The sequence below is a fragment of the Natrix helvetica genome, assembly GCF_964273705.1.
Source record: "Natrix helvetica genome assembly, chromosome: Z".
In the NCBI taxonomy this organism is placed as follows: Eukaryota; Metazoa; Chordata; class Lepidosauria; order Squamata; family Natricidae; genus Natrix; species Natrix helvetica.
Window position 1 is genome coordinate 110,519,034 of NC_138554.1, and position 24,608 is coordinate 110,543,641.

A 24,608-nucleotide genomic window follows, 5' to 3' on the forward strand; every position below is an offset into this window, starting at 1 on the left:
TTTCATAAGAAACATTCTCTAATATTTGGAAAATTTCCCCTGGTGTAATAAATTTTAACATAGGGAAATGCCATTGTTTTTTATGCTCCAATTTTAATTTTACATGTATTGTACAAGTATTTTTAATGCTCTTTTTCAAGTTGCATATTTCACAAATTATTTTTTGTAGATTTTTCACTGTAAGAAACATGGGTGACACATCTCCATTACCATGCTATCAATACTGTAGTGTAGTGTTCCTTTCATTGTACTTTGGAAATCTAATTGATAGTGATTTTTATTTTGAATTTCTTTACAAACTTTTTTCAAATGTTTATGGTACCTCGAGATCAAAATATAGGTTTATTATTTAATCCTATGCATGTCTTAGCAGAACTAAATCTCACTGAATTTTTGTTCCTATTGAATGGATTGCAATCTTAAAGTGAAATCCATGAGATTTAAAGCATTTAACTTGGGACATATCATGAATAAATATGTTAAAATTGGTAGGCTGCTGCTTTGCTGCATTCTTCAATAATCACACAAGCTTTTCTGATAACAGTTAGAATGGTTTATATTGTGTTTATTTGCATATACTGTGATGGGGTGCTGCAGTTGCATTTAATTTCTCTCTTTTTTGATATGCCTTGTTTTTTCTTCTTAAACTGGATATAATATATAATGCATAATTAAAATAGCAATACAAATGTTATATTGTAAACAGTAGCATACATAGAAGCAATGAATATATATTATATTTAAATACATGTTGATACTGGATCCCAATGATGTATTCTGACAGCAGTTTCCATTTATAGTCTAAAACTGGGAAGGGATGCTTTGTGCTCGATTCCATGTTGCAATTTTTCAATTTTTATTCAGAAATGCATCATAGCAGCAAAGCACCTGACTATTATGGATCAACCTCCATTAGTGTAGAAAAAAATGTTTTAAAATGATAATCATTGCTTTGAAAATGATGCTAACTGTAGCATAAGACTTAAAATAGCCCAATGGAAAAGTGACAAACCCCCTCTACAGGAATCTAGCCCTGCTCAGCTAAATTGGATCATTCACTCAAAATAATTAAGTCTGATCCTCGAACATCAAAAGTCTACCTGCCTTTGGCAAAAAGGAATTGGGGACTATCACAGATTGAAACGCATAATATCTTGTTTCCCTGAAAATAAGACCTCCTCGGATAATAAACCAAATCAGGCTTTTGAGCGCAGGCGCTAAAATAATCCCTCCCTCGAAAATGAGCCCCACCTGAAAATATTGCAACACAGTAACAGCCATGAGGTGATCACGCTCACCACCTCCTGCACCTCAATAATAATAAGACCTCCCCGAAAATAAGGCCAAGTGCTAAGACACTGTCTTATTTTCAGGAAAACATGGTAGCTTTTGTCACCTTAGAAAGAGTTGAGAAGTGAATCTTTCAAAGAATAAAAAATTTAAAAAATATATAATAAGGAAAATTCAGCTTAGGTAGGCATAATTCATACATAACCAATAAAGGAGAATATTTATAGTTCAGGGTTGAAATGAGGGGTACTTGATGCTCTGTGAGCTTGAAGACATTTCATTACCCAAACTACCCAAACGTTACCCAATCATCAGTGGTAGTTTGGTTGATGAAACATCTGCAAGAAAACAAGCAAGCTCAGGGAGCACAAACTTGATATGTGAACCCAGTTTTAGTGACAATGTTTAAACAACATGCAGAGACAAGGTTTATTGTGATATGTAGACATTATAAACATTCATATGCTCAACTCTTTTTTCCTTGCCAGTCTTGCATGGAAAATTTAGTAGATTTTTTTTAAAGTTCATCATAGATTTTTTAATATTCTCCACATCCAGAAAATGATTAATGGTAGTCATTCTTTATGCTAAGGAACTGTTTGTTTCAAAGATGGTGAATTTAATAAACCACAATGGCTAGAGTCATTTTGTGCTTTGTTATGCTAAACTAAAACAAATCTAAACATATTGTGATGCAGGGCACAATATGGGTCTAGCCATTAACTATAACCAGTTGATAAATTTAAAAACCACGGCCAGAGGTTATCTTCCCTTTTAAAATGGCCATTCAGGTATTGTATTAAATCAAAAGCCTTTAAACCTCCATTGCTCTGCTAAGGAAAAAGTATACAAATGCTAAGTTCGCTGAAGCTTGTTTTATCTTGTGGAACTAATGTGTCCTTTGAATATGATTAATATAGCTGGGTGGTAGTGGGGTGAAATGGTCCTATTTTCACTGTCAAGATAATTATCTGTCAAGATAATTCTTACTTAGGATATAATTCTTATATTCAGATTAAAACATCAGGGATTTTCCATTACCAAATTGTGACACTCCAGCTTTTGAGTTCATCTGAAAATACCAATTAAAAAATGTGAGCATTTAAGATAAATTTAAGTTATTACATTCCATAAGAAAGTATGTTATCCTTCTACTTTCTAGCAAGTAAAATATATAAATATAGTGGAAAGGTCTTGGAGTTCTTGTTCCCACTCCAAAAATCCAAATGAATGGTATTTAAATTTTCAGAAAAAGTTAAAACTATCTGTTAGGAATTATACCTTTGCTGTTATTAGCATACTTACCAGTGGTGGGTTCTGGATCCCGTTGCAACCAGTGAGCGATGTTTCAGCTGCTCAGCGGAGCATTGTGCAGGTGCCATACACTCCGTACATATGCGCAGAAGCCCCCAAAAGGTCAAATATCGGTAAGGAGCATGGGTGGGCCCTCCAGAGCACTGTACCGGAACGGTACCTGTGTTCCTGACAAATACTGGTACACCCGTACTGGGGCGTACCGGTCCTAACCCACCACTGATACTTCCTGTCATTAGTACTTCATAAAGCCATTACTTTTTACTCTTTGAGAACAAAATTATTGCTTTCAAATAAAATCCTCAAAAACAGCCACAAGTGAGAATGTGAGAGAATAACACCTGGAATGGAGGGTCAAGAAAGCAATAATTCCAGCATTTGCAAAAATATGATTATTTTCCAAATCTAGGATGATAACACTTATAAGGTGTCTGCTCTAGGTAGATTTTTATTTAACGCCCTCTGGGTGTTATATAATATCCTCTTGGATGTAGATTTCCACACTATATAGTGATAAAAAGTCTGACAGAATTATTGCAGAATGTTTCATTCTTTACTACCCTCCAAGCAAAATAACTACTTGTTTGGGCCTAGTTAGTAAAGCAGATAATGATGCGGTTTCTTGGATGAATAAGACTAGCATTACATCAATGTTGTTGTGGAGAGGAACAAACTCACAGCAAACTTAAAACTTGATTTAATTTTCTGCTCTGTCTATCTTTCCTTCATATCTTGTATTGGCAACTGTGCTCAAAATATTTATTTTTCCTCATGAAGCTGACATTTGCCTGCTACACGGACCTCCGCTCCTTCCGTAAGAAGCTCAAAACCCACCTGTTTAATCTAGCCGGCTTGGCCTAATTCCAGCTCTCCCACCTCAGTCTGTATTTTTAAATTTTGGTCTTAGGCTAAGTTTTAAATTTTTATAAATTTGTACAGGGGTTTAAAGTTTAATTCGATTTTAACTATATTTATGATTATTTGTAAGGTTTTTAATTTGGTACCTGTACACCGCCCTGAGTCCCTTTGGGGAGAGGGGGTGGTCTAGAAATAAAATAAAATAAAATAAAATAAAATAAATAAATAAATACACTAAAATACAAATCCCAGAATTTTCAGTTCCCTAGATCAATGATAAGAGTATTGTCGGACTCTAGGATATATTATTCCCTCATACATTGGCCAAGCTGAGTGAGAATTATAGGAGATGCAATCCCACATTCTTTGGAGTGTACCAGTGGTGGGTTTCAATTTATTTTACTACTGGTTTGCTTGTTTGCGCGCACGATATTTCTGCGCATGTTCATAAGCTTCTGCACATGCACAGAAGCGTCTGGGCAGATGGGCGATGCCTCCTGCTGTCGCCACTACCGGTTCACCAATCTGGGACGAACCGGCAGAAACCCTCCTCTGGAGTGTACCTGGTTTAAAAAGAGTGTCTTATACACACCTACTTATGGATCACAATGTTCAACTCTATTTAAATACTCCCAATAGGAGAAATGCATTGTGAAGTTTATAGGGAATTTTATACCTTCCCACCATTGGCTATGCTGCCTGGGTTAAAGATTGCATTTGGTATATAATGAGTTTTGCTTCAAAATTTCTCTCCCCAACAGTGCAATGATCTGTTAGATCATCAGTGTTACTATCTGTGGTCTAAATACTGAGTGATGAGCCCCAGAATAATCAAGCTCAGTTCAACAATTTCTTTTTTATGAGTGTTAAGATTCCTATTTTATTTTGGAATTTGAAATGACTGTGCATATTTTCTGGATGTCTTGAACTTCAAATTCAAAACTAAAGTTTCTGTTTCTTCCTTGTATGGAAACTAACATAAGAAATGGGTGTTACTGGATTGAAGAGAACGTACACTTCAGTAACCGTGCTTAGAAAGATGGTTCTGTCAATTGATTGTTGAAGTCAATTGAACAAATCTAAAAAGTGAGATTAACTAGTTTGAGTATATTTTTTTGTAATTTGAACCCATAAAAAATTGCAAATATAGACAGAAAAAATAAGATTTTATTAATTTTCCTTCTTCAAAATTATGTAGGCACAACACTGAAAGCTGATCTTTTTCATTTGTATAATTTTGATGCATAGATCTGCTTCTGTGAACAGAAATGGGAGAGGAGTTCTGCTGTAGTGGGTGAATCAAATTACGTTCTGATTCAACTTTGCAAATTCTCATTAAATCATTGTGGTGTTTCCAATGTGCCCCATGCTGGCTTTCATGAGTATAGCTAATTTCATTCACAGCTGTAATTTTTTAAAACTGAATGTGTACCTTTAGAAAGCTGTATAAAATCATCAGTGTTTGTTTCCCAGTTGTAACCACATAAGTCAGTTTGTTGTCAAATTACTCCTGATTCTCGAAATCTAAAACGTTACTTCATATCCAACTACAATTCTGTGTTAGCCTGTATTTTTAAAAAAACTATTAAAAAGATGCCCAGGATCTTGCTAAAGATAATATTTTAAGAAGGAATATAAATGCAAAATATAACAATAATTAAAATACATATTTCAACCCCACATTCATTAATAATAAATTATTGCATGCCTGTCTTGGATTCAAGATTAATTTGGACTTGCTGTTCTGGATAACCAGATTTCTGGAAATAAATTTTATGTAACCTTAACATGAAAAGGACAGATGCTCTTACCACGGAGTTAGTATCAATCATCATTGCTTCAGATTTTGGAAACAAATTTACTAGAACACAATCTTCCTTCCCCCTTCAAATAACCAATGAGTGCAATCAAAATTTATTTTTCTGTCAATCCCGACAATACACTTCTGATTGTTATTTGTTCTAATTGCTCATGAACCAGGGGTGAAATCCACTTACCTTTGCTACCAGTTCAGTAGCAATGTGAGGACATGCGCGCTTCGCTTGCACAGTTGACCTCTGTGCATGTGCAGGACCTCCCGTGCATGCAGAGTGTCAAACATGGACATGATGATGTCCGGGCAGGTGGGCGGAGTCTGTTACCGAGCACACCTGCAAAGGTAAGCTAACAGTGAGGGGGGAATCCACTGTGCCACACAATTTAGATTAGCTAGAGAGCAGAAAATCTTGCTCCCTAGCTAATATAAATCGTGCATTACAGCTGATTGTTGGAAAACCTGGTTCAGATAGCTCTGGCAATTTGTATTAAAAGACACTCCCATATCAAAAGTTTGAGTTTAGTTTTGAGTTTTATTAAATTTATATACCGCCCCCCTTCCCCGCAGGGACTCGGGGCGGTGTACAGACAGTACAAATAAAACAACAAAGCAAGAACAACAATACATTAGACAACCGACATAAACATACGGTCTGTGACATACCCAAACTCATTTCAAGTTAAAAACAGTCTAGAACCAAATTAAAACCCCAAAATTTACAATATTAAAAAGCCATCCAGGAAGGGTAGTAATAGATTGTACTTAAGATTCCGATTAGGCTAGGCCTGCTAGCCGGAACAGGTGGGTCTTGAGTTTCTTACGGAAGGAGCGGAGATCAACAGTAGTTCTAATGTCAGGGGGGAGTTCGTTCCAGAGGGTTGGGCCCATCACAGAGAAGGCCCTACTTCTGGGCACCGCCCGCCCGCATTGTCTAGCGGAGGGTACCTGGAGGAGACCCTCCCTGTGTGAGCGGATTGGTCGTAGGGATGTATGGGGTAGAATGCGATCTTGCAAATAACTAGGTCCCAAGCCATGAAGCGCTTTGAAGATGACAATCAACACCTTGAAACGCACTCGAAAAGCCACAGGTAGCCAGTGCAGCTCACGCAGAAGTGGTATTACATGGGAGTACCTGGTACTCCCCAAGATTGTCCGCGCGGCTGCATTCTGAACCAACTGGAGCCTTTGGGTGCATCTCAAGGGGAGCCCCATGTAGAGAGCATTACAGTAATCAAGACGGGAAGTCACCAGGGCCTGAGTGACTGTGCGAAGGGCGTCCCGCTCAAGTAGGGGGCGCAATTGGCGCACCAGGTGGAACGCCCTCCCAGCCACGGCCATCACATGATCATCCAGCGACAGCCGGGAGTCTAGGAGGACGCCCAAATTGCGTGCCCTATCCACCGGGGGTAGTTGTTCCCCCCCGATGGCCAGAGATGGAGCAAACTGGCTAAAGCAGGGCGCCGGTAGCCACAGCCACTCCGTCTTGGAAGGGTTGAGCCTGAGTCTGTTGTCCCCCATCCAGATCCGCACGGCTTCCAGACACCGGGACATCACCTCGACGGCTTCGTTGGGGTGGTTTGGGGTAGAGATGTATAACTGAGTGTCATCTGCATACAGATGGCATTCAACCTCGAATCCTCGAATGATCTCGCCCAGCGGTTTCATGTATGTGTTGAACAGGAGAGGTGAGAGGACCGACCCCTGTGGCACCCCACACGTGAGCGGCCTCAGGGTCGACCTCTGCTCCCCCGTCAACACACATTGCGTCCGACCGGAGAGGAAGGAGGAGAACCACCGCAACACGGTGCCCCCGACCCCCATCCCCTCCAGCCGGTGCAATAAGATACCATGGTCGATGGTATCGAAAGCCGCTGAGAGATCTAATAGGACTAGGATGGAGGAGCAACCCCCATCTTTTGCCCTCCAGAGATCATCCACCAACGCGACCAAAGCCGTCTCAGTGCTGTGCCCGGGCCGGAAACCGGACTGGCGCGGGTCTGGATAGACAGTTTCCTCCAGGTGCCGAGGGAACTGTTGCGCCACCACACTCTCAACAACCTTCGCTAAAAAGGGAAGGTTGGAGACAGGACGATAATTGGCTAACTCTACTGGGTCCAGGGAAAGTCTCTTAAGTAGGGGCCTCACCACCGCCTCTTTCAAGGCGGCTGGTAGGAACCCCTCACTCAGCGAGGCATTCACTAGTCCCAGGAGCCAGTCTCATGTAACCTCCCAGGCTGCCAGTACAAGCCAGGAGGGACATGGGTCCAATAAACATGTGGTGGCCCACAGTCGCCCGCGTAACCTGTCCATATCCTCGGCGGCAACAAAGTCAAACTCCTCCCAGCATGGTACCTCAAGACTCTCCACCGGTGTCTCCCCGAGATCACTCAAGGAGACCCACTCGCTCCGGATCCGATCGATTTTATCCTGCAGATATTCCCCAAATTCCTCTGCCCTACCCTGCAAAGGGGCTTCCCGCGGCCTCTGTGAAAGGAGGGAGCGGGTCACCCGAAACAGGGCGGCAGGGCGGTTTTCTGCGGACGCAATAAGAGTGGCATAGTATCGACGTTTAGCCACCCTTAGTGCCACAAGGTAGGTCCGTAAATGGGCTCTTACCTGTGTTCGGTCGGATTCGGCGTGAGAGGATCTCCATCTGCTCTCTAGGCGTCTCTTGTGGCGCTTCATCACCCTCAGCTCCTCGGTGAACCAAGGGGCCAGGGCGCAACCCGGTCCAAGGCCCCGGCCGCCCCACTATTCCATGCGACCACCAGGTCCTCCATCCGGGCGCGGGTGAGGGTTACAGGCAGTGGCCCAAGCTCCGTCTGGAACCTATCAGGTTCCATCAGTCGCCTGGGGCGGAACCATCTAAGATCTTCTGGTTCCGCCTCCCCGCAATGGGGGGTAGCGGAAGGGAAGTCGAGACGGAGAAGCGAGTGATCTGACCATGACAGGGGAGTAATAACCAATTCCCCTATTCCCAGATCACTCTTCCACCGACCAGAGATAAAAACAAGGTCCAGCGTGTGGCCTCCCTCGTGTGTGGGGCCCTGAATTATTTGGGTCAGGTCCAGAGCTGTCATGGAAGCCATGAACTCCCGAGCTACCTCGGATGATTCACCCGTCGATGGCAGGTTGAAGTCCCCCATAACTAATAGTCTGGGGGTCTCAACCGCCATCTCCGCAATCACCTCGAGGAGCTCTGGCAGGGCCGCTGATGCATAGCGAGGAGCCAAGTATGCAATCAGCAGGCCCGACTGACTCCCTGGGCCCCATCTCACACCTAGAGTCTCACACCCGGATATCTGAGGTACGGTGAATTCTCTCGGTGCCAGGCCTTCCCGTATAATTACCGCTACCCCACCACCCTTACCCCGGGCACGAGGCTGATGGAATACACGGTATCCTGGTGGGCACATTTCCACAAGGGGTAAGCCCCCCTCGTGGCCCAACCAGGTTTCCGTGATCCCTGCAAGGTCCGGCTCTCCCTCAGAAACCAGATCATAAATGAGGGGGGCCTTATTAACCACGGACCTTGCGTTACACAACATCAGCCTCATGCCCTGGTTCTGTAAACCCTGACCACCTAGAATGCGAGGGTTGGTACAAACGACCGGGCGTATCCAGCGCCCACGGTCTCCCAACCGACTACAAGATCTTCTTCTGTCCTCGCATCCACCCCTTCCTACGACCGTTGGAAGACTTAGAAATGGAAATAAATTATTAAATGAATTGCCCAAAGTGACAAACTTTTATTTTATTTTCTATTTATTATTATCTTTATATATCATCATATTATAAAATAGTCTTATACAGCAGAATGAATGTTTATAAAACTTGCATCAGTTAATATTAATTAATGCTTATTGTTTTAAAAAATCTTTGAATCAAAATCTGTGTTACAAAATGATCTTCTCGTGCGTTCTTGACTGGCCACATGCCAACTTTCAAATATTTTCTTTGTCTGAAAGCTGTCAGGAGGCATTCCTGTCTTTCAAAAGCCCTTGAAAGAGTTCAACTCTGCTTTGAAATTTAAAAAAAAAACAGTGTAAAAGGAGAATAGAGTTTTTGACATCTTCTTCTATAAAAATTGGAAGAAATTTGTCTATCATGTTTGAAGACTTAGAGACATTTTTAGAAATTAAAATGTTGCAGAACTCAACAACTTTTTTGGAGGAATTGGGTGTGTCTAGACCAGTGTTTCTCAACCTTGGCAACTTGAAGATGTCTGGACTTCAACTCCCAGAATTCCCCAGCCAGCTGGCTAGGGAATTCTGGGAGTTGAAGTCCTGACATCTTCAAGTTGGCAAGGTTGAGAAACTCTGGTCTAGACTAATGAAAAGAAGGACTACAAGAGACATGATAGCAGAGTTAAATAGCAGAGCAGAATATTTCAGGGACTCCTACAAAGATGGGCTGAAACTATTTTCCAAAGCACCAGAAGGCAAGGCTAAAAACAATAGAGGAAAACTAACCAAGGAGAGAAGTAACCTAGAACTAAGAAGACAATTCCTAATGGTGAGAGAATTCAACCAATGGAACAGCCTTCAGAACTTTTGGTGCTCCATTACTTTAGGCTTTCAAAAAGATGCAGGCAACTATTTGTCTAAAATGGTATAGGTCTCTTGGTCAAGCAGCGGGTTGGACTAGAAGTCTCCAAGGTCCCTTCCAACTCTGCTTTTATTCTATTCTTATTTTATCTTGAAAAGTTTGGTGATCTTATGAGAATTTCACTTATTTAAAAACCATATCTTGGATATGTCCATATTGAACTGCCAATCTTTGGGATAGGGACTGTACCATTTAACTGGTTTTGAGCAATGACAAGGAAGACATGTTTATTAAAAGTTGAGTAAAAATAGCCAAAGCAATGCTATGAACATCGAATAAATGCTATGAGAATCCTATTTTAGAGAACAGAAGCCACACAAAGTATGCGTTGTAACTACTGCTGTATATAAACTGTAAATTTGTGGGATTGGATCAGACATGCCTTGTATATTGAACCCATGCTCTCAGCTGCTATTGTGTATATAACTGGTCTGATTTATCCTGGCAGTAAATATAGATCTTTTGTAAACTATACACATAATTCATTGTTGTTCCTGCACCTTCCATGATTAATGGACACTGAGACTAACACCGTGTATTTTACCCAATGTACAAAAGATGGCAAAATACTAGATTAGGCACTGGGAGTTTATTTTTTCTTTTCATTCCTATATGATATATAACTTTGGAATGTGTGCAGGAGAATTTTTTTTCTCTGTAGTGCAGTGAATCAAAATTAGGAGGCACAAGCCCATTTCTAAATCGCTAAAAACAATAGATCAAACAGGTGGAAAGCAAGTGAGAAAACAGGCAGAAAGCAGATATTAATGTAAGAGGTGCAATAAAATAAAATATATATTAAGAGAAACAGACATACAAAAAAGACTTCTGATTTTTTTTCCCAGCACATACAAAAAAATGTTTTTTACATCCAACTCTTATATTATATAACATTCAGTTTTAAAATAATCTATAAATATTGTTGTCACCGAATTCTGGCACGTTCTTTTTTCTCTGTTTTGTGCAAGTATTTGTTTCCTTTAGTTTTCATTTTTCTTACTTTAAGAATTTAATATTTGTTTTTAAAAAAAACGGTGTAAGAGGATGAAAATAACCTAAGAAATTTCTTCGGAAGCAGACTGCCCAGACAGAAGCAACAAGAGGGGTACCATTAAAAGAAAATGTGAAGGGACATATTGAGGACAGAGTATCTTGCCAAATGTATATGTGGATGTCGATCCTAAGAATCAACAATGACTTGAGGGCACATTATAAATCAATCAATATTAATTAAGTCTGTGAGAAACCCTCTAAAGGAAATAGTTTAGTATCTAAAGGAAATACTTTGATACCGTTTCTCTGGCTTCTTTCCCATCTTTCAGTTAAGATAGAAGGGGGAAAAATCCATTGGGAGTAATGTATCAGAGGTCTAACTTTTTTATTCACAGCCTCTAGGAATTTAAATATGCTTTTCTTACATTTTTGTTCTAAAATGACAACATCAATTATCCCTGTCAGTTAGGCTCAAACCATCACTTTACTAAATATGCAATTAAGCATTTCTTACTGCTTCTAACAAGAATAGTCTATTAAATTTTGAACTGTGCAGGCAAGAAAATATATAGTATCCAAAGATTAAAATAAACTATTCAATTTAAAATATATGTACAAATCATTGCAGAAAAATATCTGCATCTGTTAAATTGCTTTAAATTATAATATGATATTCTAAATTAGTACATTTTAAAAAATCTAAGCAGAAGGATGCTCCTACCCAGGCATGAGAATGTTTTTTCTAATTTTTTTTCTTGCCATCTCTCATATTAGGAAAATAAATATTTGATATCTGATCCAAAGTATTTTTTTTTCAATATAAGAATTCTATCTAGTTGCCAGGATTTAGCCATTAAACTATAGTCTTCCCAAAACTATTGAACTTTTAAATTCCCTACCTTAGAAATATGGAGGCAAAATTAAATCAAGACAGTCCTACCTAAGTAAGCAAATTGCCACAAATCCAGAATCCAGTTGGGAGGGTCACAAATAATGATCACATGATTCCAAGACAACATTGTAAATATATGCTCGTTACCAAGCATCTGACTTTTGATCATATGACCACGAGGATGTTGTGAAGTTGTACACTAAATGTGAGGATCAGTCGTCTTTTTTCCCCAGTACCATTGCAACTTTGAACAGTTGCTAAATAAATGGTTGCAAATTGAAAACTACATGTATCATTTTGGAACATACGCCAGTAACCTATAATATGTAGTGATTAAGTATTGGACTAGGACTGCATCATTCAGATAAAGAAGCTGAATGAATGAGATCCATAATTTGTATTTTAGTTCAACCTTTTTAATTTCTCAATACTCAGCTTGTAATGGGGATAAAATAAGAAGAGGGAATTTCATTCACACTGCTTTGAACGTCTTGAATAAATATACCATAGAAAGCTAACAAATTATAAAATCATATCATATAAATAAGTTATATTCTCGTTGTGGCTCTTACTGCCATTTATAACAAATTTCTTCTGATGGCAGAGCCAAGTCTTCATTATCCTAACCTCCAAAATATTCCATTATTAACAAGAAACAATGTGTTAGGTCCATTTAAGTAGAGGTAGTGAACCATGGTCATTTTATCATTTGTGGACTTCAACTCCCAGAATTATTGAGTTAGCATGGCTCCCTCAGGAATTCTGGGAGCTGAAGTCCCCAAGTCATAAAAGGACCATAGTTCCCACCCAGACTTAAACAAAAAATTATAAAAGATTAAAGACTTTGTTTATTATGGTTGTCCGTCCCTTCTCAAGAAAGTAACACTCCCAGTGTTGTGAGCGTTTAAGGAAAACTTATCCAGAACTCAATTCTGCTTCAGAAGTGAAACCTGGAAGAATGGAAGAGCTCAATCTTTTTCAGATAAATGTTTAAATCTTTTATGATTCCAACTCAGCTTAACCTCCCAATCAAAAATTAAAACCTATATTTTGTCAGTCTCCCCCAGGTAGGTCAGATAGGAAACACGACTAGATGCCCTAATTCTACTTTATTTTAAGTTTAAATCTTGTATGTCTGAAAACATAAATTTCTTGTCTCCACTTTTAACTTCTGGATCCTAAACTTTTTTCTTTGACCATTACACCATGAGGAGTTTCTACATGTCTTATTTCCTAGGTACATTCTGTTCTCTTCATCCCCCAAGGTCAGGCACACATTCTGTTACACATTTTAAAAGCTAGTTGGATATTGATTGTTCTACAGTGGATTCATACATTGTTCACTCATATTTTATTTAATTATGACTGGTTCATTTAATAAATGAAATGGCCATGTTCATACAATATACTAAGGCCAAACAATACAACAAGACTAAACAAACTATGTAATGATTTAGTTTGATGATAATTAAAATATCTCAGTTGGAAGCTCCAGCCCATTTTTTATATCACTTGGGAATAAAGGGACAGAGAGGAAACCTTATCTTACTGTCGAGGCGGTCATATAAAAAAATTAGCTCTTGTTCTGATTTACTTTGTAATTATAGCGAAAGAATTTCCATGCATTCTTATAATTTGGCAGAGTATCTAAACTTCACCCCATGGAGAAAGTAATTTTTGAACCTACCTTATAGAAAACAATGCTGGGCAAGTCTTCATTTTAGGAACAGCGAAGTAAGGGGATTTATGTATTTGCTTGTTTGTTTATTTAAAGGACTTATGTGGGCCCTTATTTCACATAGTGATCTTAGCTAGAAACAAGAATTAATGAAGCTATCTGATTAAACTTCGATGATGTGAAACACTGAGCTTCACAGTAAATCATTTTAGCACTAGCTTAAATTAAATTTTATAATCCGTGCTTCATTGACATATTTAATTTTCCAAAGAAGAACTAATGGGAAAACTTGATATGCCATAAATGTTTAGTGCAATTATTTAAAATGTAATACCAGAAGACAGAAATGTTTTAACTGACAATGTATAAAATAAAATCTAAAAGGGTCTGTTGTTTTTTTTCAATTTCCCTTAGAGCCAGGAAAGACATATTTCTCCAGAAAAGACCTGCAATGGATAAAAAAAGCAGTGGTTATTTCTTACTGATCATTCTACTAATTGTAAGTAAAAAAAGAAAAGCCTAATAACATTTATCTGAAAACCACTCAGGCCAAAGTTTGCATGATTCTAAGTGCAGAAACCATATTATGCAGGGTAAACAACTTTAAACCCACTGTTCCTACTGCTGTCTTGGTCCAACCACACTTGGTCTAATTAAATGCACCTCAATGCACCATGCAAGTTAATGAGATATCATAATTTGTTTAGTTATTTGATTTACATCTGTTGGGGGAAATATCCATCTGGTTCAGTTCCAAGCCGAGAGACAGACACTGGAAACATGGAGGCTGATTGGAAAGAAGGTTTATGGTGAACAGAACCACTAAGCACATGGTCCTGGTGCAGCTGACCACATAGAGTTTAGAATGAGGGGTATTTACACCTTCTCTTGGACTTTGGACTTGAGCTTCCTGTTCCTGTGCAAGAACATGTTGTCAGACTCTCATGGGGCCAAGTGGGGTCACGTTTTTCTGAGATAAGTTTGGTTGAAGTTTGCTGATGCAATGTCCTTAGGAGATTTTGCAATGCAGTGAGTTCTGCTGCTGGATAATCCTATCTAGAGGGTCATGTCTTAATTCCATCACCCTCGAGATGAACGTCTTTTGTCTTGTAGATAGGATGGCCCAGTCTTTCTTAATGAACACCAAATATCTGCTGAGGGCTGGGGCTGAGGCTGAGTGTCTGTCCACCTTAAGATTTCTATTTCTCTTTTAGGGGAAATATAATATTCTGTCTTTTAAAATATTTTTCAAAATATTTCATTCTTTTAGGGGAGGTGTGACTTCCCTCACATCAAATCAGATCAAATAACTTGACTCAATCTTTTCAACCTAATTTAACTATTTAACTATATTCATTCCTGCTCACTCCAACCAATTAATGGTGTTAAAATGACATTTTTGTATGTGTTTATATCTGTTATATATGTGAAAACAATGTTCATTCGAAGGCTCTGAAGCATGGCTTAGACAAGATGACTTTTCTTTAGTTCCCCTAGCTCTAAAAGCCACTAGAGATTGCTGCCTTACAATCTATTCAAGGGGAGCCTTTATAAAGAGTTCTTGTTAATGATCCTGGTTTTCTGCAAAGTCCTGGGTTCCAAGTCCAGTCCACCCAGCTAAGTGAGTCCATGAGGTAACTGTAGTCCACAAGGCAAAGGCAAGACACAAGACAAAAGGCAGTCCTTAGGGTACAAAGGTACCACGCAAAAGGCAACTCTCAAGGAAAGGCAGGGCAGAAGGCAAAAAGCATGAGTCAAAGCTAGAAGAGTGTAAGCCAAGACAAATAATTGTTTCTGGCAAAGACTAACTCCACATGGCTTCTCCTTAAGTCAATCCATTCCAGGTGTTCCTTGTGAGGAGGGGTGGGGCAACCTTCTCCTGAGTAGCATTGCAGCACTTCTCTGAGCTTGCCTATGCTCTGCTGTCCATGCCCTTGGATCAAGTGGAGGAGGCAGCTCTTTCTCACCAGAGGGGATCTGCTCCTATCAGCACTACTATCACCAGCCGATTCTCTCCTGTGTCTATGCAGGCAGGTAGCTCTCTGATCAACACCTTCCGCCAATGCCTGAGAGGCCCAGGACAGCATCATCCTCAATCCCTGGCTTCTCCAAACGTTCCAAGGGAGATGTGCCATCCCGTCGGACAGTTCCGATTTCAAGACTCTCTCCTCTGAACTGGATTCCAATTGGGCCATGACAGACAGACAGACAAATATAGGTAGACAGCTATAGATAACAGACAGACAGACAACACATAAACTCAGCATAACATGTCTCAGCATGAGATATATAATAGAAAAGGTCAACATTTATTTTTAAAAATCTATTTTAATATTTGAATTGAGACCATGCTGTGGCATTTAGACATTTTTGTACATAAATATCTTGTCTACAACATAATAACTCTTTCTAAAATGTCATATTTAAGTCTCGGACTAAGCTTGCATTCAACATCTTGATGACATATCTAAGAAACAATATATTTATTCTGGTGACAAACTGGCTTGTTGCTACAAAAACAATAGGTGTGTTGACCCCTTAAAGAGAAAGAGGTCCAGACAGCTACTGCCTTCGTTTTCTTACCTTCTGCTACACTTCCACCTGCATAGAATATCCTCATGACTGCTTGCTGAAGTTGATGAGAAAAGAAACACTATCTTGAAGATAGAATCCAGGTAGAACAAGCCTGTTATCTACTTCTATCCTTTCCCTCATGAAATGCTAGCTTTTATGAAGACCAGGAATAAATGGGTTTGTAGTGAGCGGGAGCTTAATTGAGGAGGTCTTTGTCTTCTGTTGCTTTTTCTGATTATTCATTCTATAGAACAACTGCTGTAGCTGTTTTAGTGTGATTTTATTGTATACTTCCCGGAGTCCATTGGAGCTGAGTGATCACTAAAGCAGTTCACTCTCCTTAACATGGAGCATAGGTAGACATGGAATGTTGCAAAAGCAGTTCACTCTCCTTAACATGGAGCATAGGTAGACATGGAATGTTGCAAGTATGCAGCAGTTAAAGAAGACAAAAGGGCATTAGAAAAATATCTGAAGGAAAGTGAAGAACATGCACTGAAGCTAGTATTTCAGGAAGGCTTACTGACTTCTGGAGAGACCAAACTGGCTTACAAGAAAGACAAACTGAAAAACAGAAGAGATACATGGGAAGAGAAAGCATTACATGGCTAGTACACACACACACACACCACACACACCACACACACACAGGAAATGCACATAACTACATGACCCAGCAAGAGCTAAGAGCAGCAAAGTTGAAGAAAGAGACACGAGCTAATTCTGACTGGACGCTCAGATCCGGAGCGGATGGGCCCCCCTCAGTGGACCGGACGGGCCGCCAACAGCGAGTCTTGTGAGACCATCCTGGGAGGAGTTTGATTCTGTTGCCCCCGAGGATTTGGATAGGTTGCGTGGACGGCTGCGACCCACCACATGTTTAATGGACCCGTGTCCCTCCTGGTTGGTACTGGCATCTTGGGAGGTGACCCGAGGCTGGCTTCTGGGCCTGGTGAATGCCTCATTGGGTGAGGGATCCTTACCAGCCGCCTTGAAGGAGGCGGTGGTGAGACCCTTACTTAAGAGGCCTGCACTCGACCCAATGGAGCTAGCTAACTATCGTCCAGTCTCCAACCTTCCGTTTTTAGCGAAGGTTGTCGAGAATGTGGTGGCGCAGCAGTTCCCACAACACCTTGACGAATCCGAGTATCTAGACTCACGCCAGTCCGGCTTCCGACCCGGGCACAGCACAGAGACAGCCTTGGTCGCGTTGGTCGATGATCTCTGGAGGGCCAGAGATAGAGGTTGTTCCTCTATCCTGGTCCTATTAGACCTCTCGGCGGCTTTTGATACCATCGACCATGGTATCCTATTGCGCCGGTTGGAGGGGATAGGAGTCGGAGGTACCGTTTTGCGGTGGTTCGGCTCCTACCTCTCCGACCGGAGGCAATGTGTGTTGACAGGGGGACAGAGGTCGACCCCGAGGCCACTCACTTGTGGAGTGCCACAGGGGTCGGTCCTCTCTCCTCTCCTGTTCAACACATATGTGAAGCCGCTGGGTGAGATCATCCGTGGTTTTGGGGTTGAGTATCACCTCTACGCTGATGATACTCAGCTGTATATTTCAACCCCAAACCACCCCAACGAGGCTGTTGAAGTGATGTCCCGGTGCTTGGAAGCCGTCGGGGTCTGGATGGGGGACAACAGACTTAAACTCAACCCCTCCAAGACCGAGTGGCTGTGGCTACCGGCACCTCGGTTCAGCCAGCTGATTCCATCGCTGGCCATAGGGGGCGAACAATTGCCCCCTGTGGAACGGGCGCGCAATTTGGGCATCCTCCTTGATGCCCGGCTGTCAATGGATGACCATGTGGCAGCCGTGGCGAGGGGGGCGTTCCACCAGGTTCGCCTGGTGCGCCAATTGCGCCCCCTACTGGACCGGGATGCCCTACGCACGGTCACTCATGCGCTGGTGACGTCCCGCCTGGATTACTGCAACGCTCTCTACATGGGGCTGCCCTTGGGACGCGCCCGGAGACTGCAGTTGGTTCAGAACGCAGCCGCGCGGGCTGTGATGGGGAGTACGAGGTACTCCCACGTAACACCTCTCCTGCGCGAGCTGCACTGGCTACCTGTGGTTTTTCGGGTGCGTTTCAAGGTGCTGATTACCATCTTTAAAGCGCTCCATGGCACGGGACCTAGTTACTTGCGGGATCGCATCCTCCCACATACATCCCTGCGGCCAATTCGCTCACACAGGGAGGGACTTCTCCTGGTGCCGTCCACTAGGCAATGCCAACGGGCGACACCAAGGAGTAGGGCCTTCTCTGTGATGGGCCCAACCCTCTGGAATGACCTCCCCCCCGACATTAGAACCACTTCTGACCTCCGCTCCTTCCGGCAAAAATTGAAGACTCACCTGTTCCGATTAGCAGGCCTGGCATAATTACAACTGTCCCTCCTGGCAAATGTATTATTATCTGGTTATTTTAGGGTTTTTTAATCTGTTGTGTCTGTTTTAGGGATTTTTAAAAAAATTATATTTATTTAGCTTTGTACAGTTCTTTTAATTGCATTTTAACCTCCTCCAAACTGTACATATTTAATTTTTTATTGTATTTTTGTGATATTCTCTATGGACTGTACACCGCCCCGAGTCCCTTCTGGGAGAGGGGGCGGTCTAGAAGCACAAATAAATTGAAATTGAATTGAAATTGGACAAGACCAAGCATTAAGAACAAATGCATACAAAGCCAGGAAAGACAAGACAACAGCAGACAGCAGATACCACTTTTCCAAAAAAGCTGAAGAAACAGTGGACACCTAATTAGCTGCTGCTAAATCTCACAGACTGACTACAAACAATGGCATGACAAACTAGCAACAATAGTACATTGGAAGATCTGAAAGAAATATTTGTCTGCAAGCAAGAACTGGTAGGAACACAAAAACAGACAAAATTATAGCTAATGAAGAAACTATGCAACTTTAGAATTTAGATAAGCACCTGCCACATAACATCCTAGATGTAGAAATTGTTGATCGGAAAAACAAAAACGTCTAGATAGTGGATAAGCCAAGAGTAGAAGAGAAAGAACTAGAGAAAAATCACAAAACACCTGTAAATAGAAGTTGAATGACTGTGTCAAAGCAAAGCAAAGGTATCAATAGTAATAGATACATTGGGTGCAATCTCAAAACATCTGGAGCACTACTGGAACACCATTTGCACTGGCAAAATCATCATCAAAGGGCAGCTTTACTTGGAATTTACATCCTGCAATGATACCTTTAACATCATCAAACAGCATCTGCTTATCCCATATGTCATTGGAAAGGAACTCAATAGATGGTCAAAAATGCCAAACATTTGAGTTATTTGTAGGTCTACCTCTCCTGGATTTTGTCTAATTGTCCCACCAGATTATACCCTAATCCCCATTCATCAGAAGACACATGTTCTGCATTCCATCACTTAGACTTAGAGCATGTCACCTGGCAGGGCCCAGAAGACACTCATTTCTGCCATGCACCTGCCCTTTGGAACAGCATTCCCTGAAGATTAGATTGGTGTCTTTTTATAAGACCTAATAATTTACAGAGCTGGAGTCTGTGCTTATATTAATTACTATTGGTTTTTGGACCTTGGCTGCCAATTGTGTTTATAAGGTTTTAATATGAGGGGTTTTTGTGCCTGCTTCTACATAAATGTTCACTATTGTTAGCTGTCCACTATCATGAACTTGAGATGGGCAGCCAGATAAATAAATGAACAAATGAATTTCATAAGAAACAGTCTTTTTGTAGGAGCTTGGATGCCATAATCCTCAAATTGTACTGGTAATACCTAATGTCATTCCATTTTAGAGGGCTTTCTTTTGATTGTCCAACATTCAGTAAGAGGTAGAAGGAAATCGGTGGCAGGAGACTTCAGTTATGATTCTTCAATTATCTTTTAATGTGATCTATATTATGCAGCATGCTATTCTGTCGACTTTAGCATTTAAAAGTAATTTCTATCTTGTTCAATCTCTGTTAGTTGCTCTAGGAGATTATTATCTGACAGACTGTAATCAACTTTCTAAATGAACATATGGTTGGGTTAAAAATATCTGTTCAAGATACTTGACTGATAGAAGCCGAAACACGTAACTTGCAACTTTGTTAGACTTAGTATAAAGATTATAAATGTTGGATGGAGTAGATGTAAAAGTGAGAACATGACAGTTAACATGGTTCCAATTTATTTTTCCAACACCAAGAAAATTGTTCTGTTGATGTGATAGTAGTAAGTCAAATTAAATAGTGCAATGATGATGAAGACGTTCCTTGCTGCTGTCTTTGAAAAGGAAACTGATATTGAACTGTAAAAGTCTTCATGTGTTTGCTTAGATGTACAATGGCATTTCTTACTAAGTCATTAAGTGTCTTATAGATGAGCAGAATACTTTATGAAAGGAACAGATTAGAATATTTCCAAATGCCTCATGCAGTAGCCCATGTAGAAAGATTTTGTGCCACCAGTAGACTTCCTTATTTGTATTTCCACAGTAAATTGGAACAATAAAAGTGGATGTTGGAAATATAAAAATAAATGCAAAATTACCTAATCTTTCCAAAGCTGTACACCTTCATCATTTTAGTCTTAAATCAGTTAAGAAACATGTCCATTCTTAACCAGAGGTTTTAACTAAAATATACTAAATCGAAAAACGAAGTAATAACCTGGTACAAAAATGTACCTGCTGCATAAATTGTACTTAGAAGTATAAAGATGTATATAGAAATTTATGCTGATAGGCAAAAATATGTTGTATTTTAATAGGACAACTGTTTGCATATTTACTTGGAAGTAACCCTTACTGAATTCAGTGGGATCTTTTTTTAATATATGTGTCTGAGAATTTGATCATATCAAATTCTAGAGGCATCCAGCAATGTATCAAATGCCAGATGCATTCAGAAAAATACCTTTCCTTTTTAAAAAGACCTTTCTATTTCAATGCAGAAGAATATTGGTCAGATACAACAACATTAACATATTAATCTACATATTAAAACTGTGCATAATATTTGAAAGGGGAAATTGGGAAAATAAACCTAGCCAGCAAAGCACAGTGTTGCAAAAGGCACAAATGCTTTAACAATTCAAAGAGAGGGGCTTCATTTCTGCCTCCATATATCTTACACATGCTAGGCACAGTCCTACTATTTATATCTTTTAATTCAATAAGTTCTGCAGATTGAAGTAGAATGAAAATAAATTATTGGCAATTCCTGATGCATAAGCCATCACTGATTTGCATGGTTCATGCTCAATATAAACTCATAATGTGATTTGATTTCAGATTAGTCCTGCATGATGAGTGAATCCACCCCTTATTGTTGGAAACATAAAAAAAAACCCAAAAATCTATTCTTTGCTATTGGAATCTCAGTATTTAACAGCACTTGATTGACTTTGTGTGGACTTGAAAGTTAAAGAGAAATTAGCAGGAAGATTATCTCAGGTGTATAGACAAGGGCAATCTGATCAAAGCTGCAAAAATCCAATTGGTAGCTGCCCTATAAATAAGATTGGAAGATTTAAAAAGTATCCCAGAAGGCAATGTACTGTTGCTAAGAAAAATTCATGCAAACAAAAACTGAGTTACAAAAAGTTGAGGCTGACATAGATTATTTTGGTTTGATATATCAAAACAGCCTATTTCATTTCTCCAACTTTAACATAAAAACATGTCCAATGTTGTTCTTTCTGTTGTTTATATATGCAGGTCTTGGCGTATTTGGGTCTTTTCTCATGTAAGATTGAGAGTATCTTGGTGACGTTTTGACAAGGCCCCACTCACCATCTTCAGGCTGGTGCCTTCAGCTTCGTGCTTGTGCGAGCAAAGCGTGATCAGAGCTACCATCTTTCTATAAATATTGGTAGAGGTGTGTGGAGTGCTGGCTTTGTTGCTGTAAATGGATTGGTTGGCTGTGTCATAACATCTTGATTAGTTGATGGAGTTGATGTTTGCAGATTAGTCGGCTGTTTTGTAACATCCTATGTGGCTGAGGTACTGGCTGTGTGCCTATTGTTCTTTTGTGTTGTAACGGGTAATGGGCTGTGTGATGACATCCTGAGTTCTATTGTAGTGATATCCTGAGTCCTGTGCTGCAACCTCCTGGGGGGTTGGCTTTGTTGTAACATGCTGAGCCTTTGTGTTGTAACCTCCTGAGTTCTGTGATGTAATGTCCTGAGCACATGGCTATGGTGTAACATCCCGGGCTTTGGTTTGGCTCCGAGTTTGCAGTCTGGCCATGTGCTGATGGAGTGTGTAAGTTTGCTTTGTGTGGGGGTCGGAGGCAGGGTGCAGCAGTTGGTGATGCCACCATGGTTTGGCTTCTGGATGGTGGTTGCATTTGATCTATGGGATGGGTTTGGGTTTGAGTCTGGTGAGGGTGATTGGCGGTTGCGTCCTGTGTTGTTCTGGGTCCGGTGTCAGTTTTCATGGCTGGGACTCGCTTGTTTACTAAGACTAGTTTCCAGATGTCTGGTAGGTGGGAGGTATCATCACGTTTATTCATGTTGTGGCGGTGATTATCTATTTCGATGGCTTCCATAAATATTCTCTTGTTGAAGTGTTCAATTTTGGAGATTAATTTGATTCTTTCAAAATCAATTTCATGTCCTGTTGCTTTAAGGTGCTGGAAGAGGGAGGAAGTTTTTTCTTCTTTTCTGACTGAGTTCTTGTGTTCTGCGATGCGTGCATTTATTTTCCTATTAGTTTGTCCAATGTATATGGCTGGGCAGATTTTGCATGGTATTTCAATAGACTCCTTGGTTTACTAGCTGTATCTTGTCTTTGGGGTTTCTTAAGATGTTGGCTATTTTTTGGTCAGTGCTGAAGGCTGTCTTGATATTGTGTTTGTGGAGAATTTTGCTGATTTTATGTGTGGTGTCTTTGATGTAAGGGAGGAGGGCGGTGCTGTTGTCCTGTTCTATGTCTCGGTTCTTGGGGGTTGTCTCCTGGATTAGGTTGGTAATTGTATTTCTTTGGAATCCGTTGGAAATTAATACATCTATGAGATTGTGTAATTTAGTTTTCAGGTGGTCTTTGTTGGCTAGGTGTTTGGTTCTGGAGATAAGGGTCTTGGCTACAGAGTTGATCTGTGCAGAGTGCAACACAGCCAACCAATCCGCTTATAGCAGCAAAGCCAGTACTCCACACACACCCAACAATATTTATAGAAAGACAGCAGCTCCAATCACACTTTGCTCGCACAAGCATGAAGTCAATGGCACCAGCCTGAAGATGGCGAGTGGGACCTCGTTGAAACGTTGCTAAGATACTCTCAATCTTACATGGGAAAAGACCCGAATACGCCAAGACCTGCATACCTATACCCGTGAAAATCTAAGAAAACATATACATACATACATACATATGTACGTACGTACGTACGTACGTACGTACGTACATACATACATACACACATACATACATACATCATAGCTAACAGCATTGTCCAAATTCTCCTTGATTATCTGTCCTGGTTAGAAATCGGGAAAATTATTTAGAATCCCAGGAGTACTTCTAAATCCCTCTTCTGCCCACTCATGCTTTAAATAATATTATTTTAATTTATGGGAATACACAGTGTTCCATTATATTACATGCACAAATATGCTTACTCACAATTAGCTGACCTGTGAGTGTTAAATTTCTTTGTACCAATATGTAAAACATTGTCCTGAGACTGCATATACTGTAGGAATGTGAAAGAGTTAGGTTAGATAAGTATTTCTTGGTAGTGATAACACTGGAAATTAATAATAAAATAGATGAAACATTGCTACAAGAAAATGTAGTTGTACTATTGAAATAATGGGGGGGGGGGTTACCCTCTTTTGTTTCCAACATTAACAACATAATCAAAGAATACAGTAACAATAACATGTCTACTAATAAGGCTTTATTCATAACCACCTTTTAATGACTGTATCTTGCTACTGTCATTAAAAGAAGAGATAAGAAATTACAGGCAGCTCTTAGATCACTACAGTGAATGAAGTTTTCATCAGAGTTTTTCTATGCATAATTTTATGATGTGGTAGAAGATCTCTCAGGGAATCAATGCACACAATCATTCGAAGTTGCATTCAGTGTTTTTGTTGAATTGTCCTGATATAACTTTCAAATATTTTTTTTATGTATATATACAGAGAATGGCTCCAAGTTTCCCCACTACTGTAAGTTATGTCGATCCTACTTTAGAGTCTATGGAATATTCTGTGATACACCAGAAAATAGTAGATTCACAGTTCAAGTGCTATGAAAGGATGAACAGAGCGCCTCCTTACAAGAAAAAAGGTAAAGAAACAAACGAGAGAAAGAAAAAAAATTGAAATTATTATTTAAAGCAGTGCTTGGATTTTGGATTGCTGAAAAGAAAAAGGGAGTGAGGGGAAATCAACAGTTACAACACTTTATTTGGTGACATAATTATAAAGAAAACATGTCTGGTAATAACTATTAGACTGAAAACCTCAAAAAGTTTTATAAATAGTGAAAGTGTCAAGGGCAACATTAGATTATGAATCTAATTAGATTATGAATAGCATTTCTTTAAGCAGAAAAGTTATTCATTTCGAAGGTGTG

The 24,608-nt window shown here is 40.1% G+C and overlaps 1 protein-coding gene across 1 annotated transcript in view; it reads left to right on the plus strand.

The window, feature by feature from the left end:
• Positions 1-24,608, plus strand: part of CALCR (calcitonin receptor) — a gene marked incomplete at its 3' end in the record, with an annotated part of 161,335 nt that overhangs the window by 49,135 nt on the left and 87,592 nt on the right. Inside the window, exons 2-3 of the mRNA XM_081931980.1 lie at positions 13,864-13,948; positions 24,173-24,320. Of these exons, the coding sequence (XP_081788106.1) occupies positions 13,901-13,948; positions 24,173-24,320 (196 nt within the window). The 5' untranslated portion in view covers positions 13,864-13,900. The remainder of the gene's footprint in view (positions 1-13,863; positions 13,949-24,172; positions 24,321-24,608) is intronic.